This window comes from Euphorbia lathyris, chromosome 5 (genome assembly GCF_963576675.1).
Source record: "Euphorbia lathyris chromosome 5, ddEupLath1.1, whole genome shotgun sequence".
Lineage (NCBI taxonomy): Eukaryota > Viridiplantae > Streptophyta > Magnoliopsida > Malpighiales > Euphorbiaceae > Euphorbia > Euphorbia lathyris.
Genome location: NC_088914.1, coordinates 33,426,301 through 33,437,038, shown reverse-complemented (window position 1 = coordinate 33,437,038; position 10,738 = coordinate 33,426,301). Strand labels below are relative to the sequence as shown.

The window sequence follows — 10,738 nt, the reverse complement described above, 5'->3', positions numbered from 1 at the left end:
AATTCTGACGGAGGAACAAATCCTAAGGTTGTTCAGCGCCTATCTGGAAGGAGTTGCCCTCATGTGGTTTCATGCATTGCCACTAGGAACGAAGAGAGATTGGAAAGAACTAGCGAAGGTATTCATCACCCAATATAGCTTCAACACTATGTTTGAGGTTACTTTGAGGGAGCTAGAGAGCACCAAGCAGCAGGCTGGGGAGTCTTTGTCCGACTTTGTGAGTAGGTGGAGAGCTAAGGCAGCAGTTATGAAACAAAAGCCGTCGGAGCAGGATCAGATCCGGGTGGTAATCAGCAACACTTTGCCGTATGTTAAGAATGAGTTGCGGTGCATGCCTTTCACCGGTTTTAATCAGATGTATGGCTACGCTTTGACAGTTGAGGGGGATGGAGAGCCGAAAAGAGCTTGTACTAAATGGACGAAGTCGGGGTATAGTGCTAGAGGGCCAAGTACTAATATAGAACCTACCGCAGTGAAAGTGCTTGAACTTAACGCTATCGGGAAAAGGCAGTTCGCCCAATTTGATTTGACCTATGCAAAAGTTTTCGAACGATTGCAGAAAAAGGAGTTGCTGAAAGCCCTTACTCCCAAGAACAAGACATGACCCACACCACGGATGATAACCAAGGGGTATTGCGAGTTCCATAGTAACTACGGGCACACCATTGAAAATTGTGAGAGGCTAAAGCATGAGATCCAGGATCTGATTGATAAAAAGAAAATAGTCGACCCATTGTCAGCAAACCCTCCCCTTAGGTGCAATCCATCGCCTAGTCATAGGGTGAGCGCAATTGGATCTGGGTTGGAAGAGAGCTTTGTGGTGGAGTCATTCTGCGAATTTAAGGAGGAGCTGTTGGACTCCAATGAGAAAAGGAATGTGGGAAATGGTTTATACGTGTCTGTTTTGGAGGAAGAGCCAACGGAAGAAGTGATGGACGATAGAACTAAAACTAAGGAAACCGAGGAAGTATCATCTCGGAGGATCATGCCTGTGTTAAAATTGTTTAGTGGGGTAGAAGACCCCGAAGCTCATTTGTATGGATATGTGTGTGCTATGTTTGGGGAGCCATACAAAGTGGAAAAAGTCGCTCCATGGTTCTATCTTTCGCTGGTGGGCGAACCTTTGAAGTGGTTTCAATCGCTACCTGACTCGACTAAGCATGATTGGTCACTGATGTCAAACTTGTTTTTGATGAAGTATCAAAGAGATAAAACACAGGCAGGGGAACATAGCGCGATGCAAATTGGGCCTATCAAACGTCCATTTCCGACTGTCAGCAAGTATAATGAAGGGAAGGACCCCATGGAGCACCTGCATTTTTATCTGTCGGCTATGGGTCCTCTAGGTTTCAAAGAGGAGGAGATTACGAGCTTGTTTTGCAACTCATTGGCAGGAGAGTCACTGGTGTGGTACATGTCTCTTCCAATGCACGTTAAAGCAGATTGGGCAAAAATGACTAAGAGATTCATCAAGAAGTACACCGCAGGGGGATACCCAGAGGAAGTGCCGATGTTACCCGATGAGGAGACACCTAAGGTGGTGTTAACCATGGCTAAGTACAAAGGAGATGAGAACCCCATCGACCACATAAACTGTTTTCGTGCCTACATGTTTGACGCAGGACTCTATCGAAGTGAGTTGGTTCAGCATTTTCCAAAGACACTCGTAGGAGAAGCTTTGATGTGGCACCGAATGCTCTCGACAAAGGCAAAAGGGGATAGGGGGTCCCTCATGGAGGCTTTCGTGCAGAGATATGAGATGTATATCCCGTGGACTGGGTCGTTGGAAGATTTAGAAAGGATCAAGCAATTTCCCGAGGAAGCATTCGTGGATTATGCTAGGAGATGGAGGTTCAAGTATGCCTCATGTCGGGTCACCTTGAGCGATCACGTCCGACCATGTGGTGGGGCGTGTGGCTATCATGCCCGACCACGCGGTGAGGCATGATATCCACATGTCCGCGTGTCGGATTGGTGAAAAAAATAGCTTTTCCCTCCCCAAAACCCATGAAAGGGCATTTTTGTCCTTTCACGGGGCTAGGGGTGAAAATTTGGGGCTGGGTTTAACAACATCCATTTTGAATTGTGGGCAAGCCTAACATGTAATGGACCATTTTGGAGGGGGAGGAGACTAATTCAATACACGAATAATTTTTTTTTGAGACAGGGGGCCGAAACTACCCGGGGTCAAGGTGGTTCCTACGGCAGGAAGGGCCCGACCCTAGGCCCCCCTGTCTATGCCCCTGTGGATAAGTTATATGATTCATCAAAAACAAATAATATCCTCTTTTTTAATTGAACATTGACACGTGGGAGGAAAGAACTAGACAAACATCTCAACTAGGTTGGCACGCCCATCCCAACCCTCTAACCCAGAACCGATATTATTAAAACAAAATAAAAGAAAAATTACAAAGATGTCAAAAATAAAGAAAACAAAGCTAAGTGAATCAATAAACTCACCGATCACTCAAATTACACAAAAAAGCCGCAACACAGAACGCTGGGATGTTGTCCCACCAAGTTGTTTGTTGAGATGTTCTACCAAAGTTGGCAAGAAGGTCAGCAACGTGATTTCCCTCTTTATATATATGTGAAACATTCACTATTATGGAAGGTAATTGGGTCAGGCATGCTATCCAATCCTGCTTGATATACCAAGGGACCAATCCGGAGTGAGAGCGTAACAACTGAACCACATAGCTCGAATCGTTTTCCACCCAAAGGCGATGCCAACCTTTAGCATACCCAGGCCAATTGCATAGATTGCCGCTGACAGCTCTGTAAGGTAGGAGAAATATTGCTCGATCGTATAAGCAAAAGCTCCTCTAAAAGTCTCGTTCTGCATCCTGAAGACCCTCCACAGCCAGCAGGACTAGGACTGTCAAATACTGATGCATCAGTGTTGACCTTCACCCACCCTATTGGCGATGGCTGCTAGCAAACTGAAAGAATGAGTGGTGCGTGATGTGGACGCCTAGATAGGCCTAATTCCTTCACAATGTGGCACTCAACCTTTGAGTCCACATGCCACCAATATCCAAATGCCCAGTCTCACGGATGGAGCACCAAAGATGCCGCAAAGTAAAAAACAAGCACATGGATTCACCCTCAAAATGACTTTGTTTCGAGCAGTCCATATCACCCAAATGTCGTTTACAGAAATTAAGCTTTTCGTTCGTTTTGCTTGAGTTAGTTTGTAGTTTCTGTTTTTCGATAATTTTACTTTCCAATACGTGTAAATAGGCGGATAAATGCTCAAATGCAATTAATTACGAGTTAAGGGGTATTTCTGGAATAAATATTAAATATGCTAGGATACACTACTAGAAAAATCAGAAATACTGATTGAAATCTGTGCGGAATCATTTCCGTCACTAATATCTGATGGAAAATCCGTCACGAAAAAATTCCGTCAATTCCGTCAGAATATCATGGCGGGAAAACTCCCGCCTCATTGCTGACGGATTATCCTGACGATTATAAATTCGTCGAATTTTCTGACGTTATATCGACGGAATTAATCTGTTAAATGTACAAACAGAATTTCTGACGAAATTCCATCAGAAATATTTTGAGATTGTTGCTTAGCATTTATACAATTTCCAAGTAATAATACTATTATTTTTAACTTAATATTTATTTTGTTTACAAATACAGTTATGAAAAGGAAGCTATCTATATTTCAATTGTTTATTAATTTCTAAATTTCAAATTTTATCATTATTTTTATTAAATTATATTTATGACATAAATATAAACCGAGTCAAATTTAAGTATTTATATCAATTTAATATTGTTTTTATTTTATTAACATTTTATTCTTAAATAAAAAGGAAAAAAGAAAGAAAAAAAAGTAAGGGATAAAGTAAGAAAAATACCTATAATGTTTACAATCATGAGCAATTTTACTCCTAATGTTAAAATGATGCAATTTTACCCTTTATGTTGGCGGACAAAAGCAATTTTGCCCCAACTTTAGCTAGTTGAAACAAGTTCAGAAATTATTATAAAATACAAATATTTAGTTTTTTATTTTGTACCAATTGCATATCGGCTGATTCTAATCAAATAACTTATATTTGAATAACATAATTGAAGATTAATATTTATAAATTCGATAGGATCGAGCTGCATGCTGATTTGATAAAATAATAGGATCTGGATGAGTCCTAATTGATCAAGTCTGGCGTCGTAGATAAATTCAAAAGACGGGTCCCAATATCCCGCAGCTAACATTTATCTGTCTTGCAGGTTTAATATCTTTAATTCTTAGGATTAGACTAGTTGTATTGTACAATGTTAAAATGTAATTTATTATTCAGTATTCATTTATCGTTGTCGTGTGATGAATGATTATAAACAAAAAAAATGAATATTATATAATGATATTCTAATAGAAGTCAAGTCTACACATTTATTAATGTCCTACGCGATTGCGATTGCAGTTCCTCTATACATTTATATGCCTTGTTATACATTACTCTCAGCATTCGGTCCTCTTCTTGTAGAATGGCTTGATTCATCATTTGCAGTCAAAGCATGCATATAGCTTCTCGTCATTTCTTCCTCAGATTTGATCTTATATTGCGATTAGCATCGGCGGAAGGATAGATCACCAATGCTCTCATACCATGTAAAACGGAGGAAGAAAAGAGATTTTGTTATTAAATGCTCTGATGTGGCATATTAAACTAACAAGCTAAGTAACTAATACACTCAATAGCTATTTATTCTTCTATAGAAATGGTAGAACACCATGATACACCAGTTCATACCATGTGTACTTAGCTTAGCTATCATGAGATGAAAAAGATATGATCCCAACTTTTCCTAGTGTGAGACACAATGTAAAACTATGGTTTCACAAATTTATCCTTAGGACTCCTAACTTATTCTGAAATAATGATCTAATGTGACTATCTTGTAAGGATATTGTAGTATACCGACTATATAAGCGATTAGATTATGATAGAAGAAATACAACAATAGAATCTAAGGTAAAACATACAATCTGTTATGATCCATGTTTAATCAAAACACTATATATATCTCCAACGAGTGTATAGTACTAGGCATGATACATGTCCATCGAGACATTATGTATGTCCATCGAGTGCATATCACTAAAGCTCTCATTTGTATGTTGGTCGCACGAACTATTTGCGAATATGAATGAAAAAGAGGAAATGGAAGAATATATTCTATAACGTGTGAGTGGGAGATGTTGGAAATTTGAAATAAACCAAATAGTTTGTCTGTAATGGAATGAGTTGAAAGCTAGATTAGTTGCCGATGCACAAGTAAGAATTGCCCCGTTCTGTCTAATTCAAAAAGTCAAACTTGTAAAAGAATATTTTACGGGCTATTTGAGCTATTAGGTTGACCCTCATGAGCTAGTTATATAAGCTTACAAGCTATCATAACCCTATATATAGCCTAATGCATCTTATTCTAATTGAGAAGCTTGAGAGCCTTTCTTCTATCTCCCTATGCTGTCGTCCTCTCTTTTCCTCAAAAGTCTTATTCTTAGTTCGTGGATTAGTCTCTTCTACTGGTTTGTTTAAGTGTGGTTGATGCACAACCAGATACGCAATCATAATTCGTTCTTCCATTGCAACCAACTTAAACGACTCTAAACCCATTATTACATTAGCATAATTTATGATTTAATCTCCACATATATTCCACACTAAAAAAACAAAATAATCTCCAAATAAATAATTTTAGTAATTATTTCAGAAATCTAGCTCCATGATGATGGGATAGGGATCCGTCTCCAAAGGGATGAATCTCCGACGACGATGGAGAATTATTTTTAAATATGACTGCTTGTGACCAAATTGTACTGCACCCTAGTCGTCTGGGATATATGACTGCTTTGTTTCCGCCCGTCCACTTTGGCTGAACTTTTCATTCCTATTATTTCATCACATTTGGAAAGTTAATTGAATAAGACAAATGACAATATGTTACCAGTATAGCATTACATATTTAATTAGATGCATGCCGGCATTACTCTATACCCAGTCCAGATAAATATAAAATATGTGGTATCAATTAATGTTTAATTTGGACGGCATCCCATAACATGATAATTATCCTTTCCAGCATCACTTGTTAATTATCACTATATATATCAACTAAGTTTTTATATTAATTAATCTACATAGAATTTGAAAATGGCAGCTCGGTTTATTTGCTTAGGATTTCTAGCACTTTCATTTACCTTTGCCTATGCTTCTGATCCAAGCCCTCTTCAAGATTTCTGCGTCGCAAATTCCAAAGACTCTGCAGGTATATATACTACATGCTTTCAGTTTCTAATTATAATAAAGTGAAGAGATTGATGAACAAGAACACTTTGATTATTGAATTGAGAAGGATTGCAATCACAAAAAAACCAGCAAGTTAGAGAAGAAGATCTCAGTTTTAGAGAGGAAAAGAAAAGATCAAAAGTTACCCAACTGACTCTAACAGTCAGTATAAATACAAGGCTATATTAGCCAAATACCTAAACTACCCATATGAATAATAATAATTACAATTTAATCCTTTAACAACTAAACTAAACCTTATTACCGCCCCTCAAGCTGGACTACATATAGTTAACAGACCCAGCTTGTTGATGAAAAAGGAAAACTGCTTTGTTGGTAAGAATAAGCCCTGCTTTGTGCTTTTCTCTGACAAAATGACAGTCCAATTCAATGTGTTTAGTGCGCTCATGGAAAGTTGAGTTGCTTGTCAAGTAGATAGCTGAGTGGTTATCACAAAATAATGGAATTGGCAGTTTATTCTTTACTCCCATAAATTGTAGAAGATATGTTAACCATTGAACTTCAGCAGCAACAGAGGCCATTGCCCTGTATTCAGCCTCTGTTGAAGATCTTGATATTGTGACTTGTTTTTTACTTTTCCAGCTCACCAAAGAATTACCCAAAAAGACACAAAAACCTGTTACAGATCTTCTTGTGTCAACACATGTTGCCCAGTCAGCATCAGAAAATGCTTTCAGAGCCAATTCTGACTTGTTAGAGTAAAACAATCACTGTGCAGGAGATTTCTTCGGATATAAAAGCACTCTTTTTGCGGCTGCAAGATGAATATCAGTTGGTTTTGATAAAAACTGGCTCAGATTGTTGACTGAGAAAGTAATATCAGGTCTTGTGTTTGTAAGGTAGATCAATCTCCCAATTAATCTTCTGTACACAGAAGCATCCTTCAATAAGACTCCTTGATCCTTTGACAACCTTAAAGATGGATCCATTGGTGAATCTGCCGGTTTAGCTGCTAACAAACCTGCATCCTGCAAAAGTTCTAAAGTATATTTTCTCTGTGAAATATGAATTCCTGAAGAGTTTCTTGCAATTTCTAAATCAAGGAAAAACTTCAAGTTACCCAAATCCTTGATTTTAAACTCATCATTTAAAGCTTTCTTAACATTACTAATTTCCAAAAGATCACTGCCAGTCATTATTATATCATCAACATAAACTAAAAGAATAGTAATTAAACCAGAATTAATCTTAATAAACATAGAATGTTCAGATTCACATTGATTATAACCATGTAACTGTAGAAAACTAGTTAATCTAAAATTCCATTGCCTACTGGCTTGTTTTAAACCATACAAAGATTTCTGTAGTTTACATACTAATCCTGGTTTTGGCAAAATTAAACCTTCTGGAGGTTCCATATAAACCTCTTCATCTAATTCACCATGTAAGAACGCATTATTAACATCACATTGGTATAAAGGCCAATTTTGAATAGAAGCAAGAGCTAAAAGAAGTCTTACCGTGCTCAACTTAACCACAGGAGAGAAAGTTTCCCTATAATCTATACCTTCTATTTGGGTATACCCTTTTGCAACTAAACGAGCCTTGTGTCTCTCGATAGTGCCATCACTTTTTAACTTTGTTTTAAACACCCACATTCTTCCCACTGTCTTCTTCCCTGGAGGCAATTCAACTAAAGTCCACGTCTTAGTTAAAGCTAAGGCATGTAATTCAGCATACATAGCTTTTCTCCAACATTCATGTTGAACTGCTTCTTTATAAGTTTTAGGATCAGGAACACTAGTGAGGTTAAGAACATAATTATGATGTGCAGGGGATAAATGACTATAACCTATAACATCAGATAGAGGATATTTCACAGAATTTATGTCACTTAGCAACTGGTTACAATGGTAATCACTTAGATAATTAGGTGTATTCCTAACCCTACTAGATTTCCTAACAGGCAAAGATGTGTCTAAAACTGTCTCATTGTTAATATCACTAACAGGATTTAAATCATGAACAATATCATGTAATAAACTATCATCACCAGTTTCAACCTCTATATTAACATTTAAAGTTTCCCTTGTAGCATGCATAGTATCATTATTACTAATACTTTGACTATGAGCAGAGCTTGAGGGCTGAACAACAATCTGAGCATCCACCTGTTGAACAGGTATTTGCATAGAAGGACTTTGTTCCTCAAAAACAGGTGCCAAGCTTTCCAACAAATCAATACTTATATGTGAATCACCTACATCAGAAATAACAAAAGATTGGCCACCATGCTTATAAGGAAAAACATGTTCCACAAATTTCACATCCCTTGAAACTGTGTAAGAATGAGTAACTAGATTAAAAACTTTATAACCCTTAACGTTAGGTTTAAATCCAACAAAAACACAAGGAATTGACCTAGCATCAAATTTTGATTTTCCTGTGTTTAAATTGACAATATAAACTAAACTACCAAAAACTTTCAAATTATCATAAACTGGTTCTTTACCAAATAACTTTTCAAAAGGAGTTTTGTTCTTTAAAACAGGTGTAGGAAACATGTTAATTAAAAATGCTGCATGTAAGATACAATCTGACCAAAAAATCAATGGCAAAGATGATTGAAATCGTAATGATCTAGCTACATTTAGTAAATGTTGATGCTTCCTTTCAACAATGCTATTTTGTTGAGGTGTATAGGGACAAGAAAATTGATGCACAATTCCTTTTTCTATACAAAAACTTTCTATTTTCAACTAGTAGTATTTTGAGAACTGGATTTGTTTGATCCGACATGATGAAGATTGATGAATTATCACGAATTATTCAAAGAAAGTTGAAGAAAAAATGAAGAATCGCGATGAGAGAGAAAGTAGATCTGCTCGATTGAAACAGATGAAACAAGAAAAACTTCTTGTGAAGATGATAATCTCGCAAAAACAAGATTAAACGCACGAAAGGTGCTCTGATACCATAATAAAGTGAAGAGATTGATGAACAAGAACACTTTGATTATTGAATTGAGAAGGATTCCAATCACAGAAAAACCAGCAAGTTAGAGAAGAAGATCTCAGTTTTAGAGAGGAAAAGAAAAGATCAAAAGTTAGCCAACTGACTCTAACAGTCAGTATAAATACAAGGCTATATTAGCCAAATACCTAAACTACCTATATGAATAATAATAATTACAATTTAATCCTTTAACAACTAAACTAATCCTTATTAAATTACAACTCTCTCTCTCTCTCTTTATAATTAAGTTTTGGATTGAAATATAATTAATTTGGATGTTGCATTTACGAAATTAATGTAGTGATAATGGTGAATGGATTGAGTTGCAAAGATCCCAAAATGGCTGAAGCAAGTGATTTTTTCTTCAGTGGACTTGACATAGCAGGAAATACAACTGGAGCAGTTGGTTCTAAGGTAACTCCTGTAAATGTAGCTCAAATTCCAGGTCTAAACACTCTTGGCATCTCACTAGCTAGAATTGACTATGCTCCCGGAGGTATTAACCCTCCCCATACGCATCCTCGTGCCTCCGAAATCTTGACTGTAATTGAAGGCAACCTTGAAGTTGGATTTATAACTTCTAACCCTGAAAATCGTCTGATTACAAAGATATTAAAAAAAGGAGATGTTTTTGTATTCCCAGTGAACCTAATTCACTATCAGAGAAATGTTGGGCATGGTAATGTTGTTGCTATTGCAGCTCTAAGTAGCCAAAATCCAGAAGTTATTACAATTGCTAATGCTGTCTTTGGTTCTAATCCGCCAATTCCTGCTGCTGTTCTTTCCAAGGCTTTTCAGTTGGACCATAACGTTGTTGGTTACTTGCAAACCAAGTTCTAATCACCAAATTTTCAAACTTTCAGCTTCTGGTTTTTTCTTTTAGTGTGATATGTTTCTTGTAATGTGACAAGTGCAAAAGGATATTAATTTGTTTTTGTTTCTTTCCCTTTTCCTTCCATTTATTGGATTTGAAGTGATTAATTCATTTTTAATCTTTGTTGCTAAGTTGTATAATTTGATCCTTAAATGAGTTTTGCATTTAAATTTTCCCTTGAGAAAACGTGACTTAACCTTAATGGAAAATGGTAGAATTTTATTTTAATATGGGTAATTAATTTAGGAGCGGCCTCTTGCCAAAAAAAATTGGCAAGGGAAGGGTTGCCCCCAGTACACCCTTGTGGTGGAACCCTTCCCCGGACCCTCGTTTAGCGGGGACGCGTAATGCACCGGACCGCCCTTTTATGGGTAATTAATTTAGGGTAATTAATTTATTAGTCCCTATATTTTGACAAAACACACTGTTTAGTCCTTGTATTTTCAAAAACACATGGTAAGGTCCCTAACCTTTTTCTCTGTGAACTGTTTAGTCCTTCCGTCTGTTTGTTAGATTTTTTACCGTTTATGACTTCGAAAATGACTAAATTACCCTTTACTATTTACCTTCA

General features: G+C 36.9%; 1 protein-coding gene across 1 annotated transcript; it reads left to right on the top strand.

The window, feature by feature from the left end:
* Positions 1-6,182: 6,182 nt before the first annotated feature.
* LOC136230245 (putative germin-like protein 2-1) lies at positions 6,183-10,133 on the top strand. The gene is made up of 2 exons (XM_066019253.1): positions 6,183-6,297; positions 9,595-10,133. The coding sequence occupies exons 1-2, from the start codon at positions 6,183-6,185 to the stop codon at positions 10,131-10,133; spliced, it is 654 nt and encodes a 217-aa protein (XP_065875325.1).
* Positions 10,134-10,738: the final 605 nt, after the last annotated feature.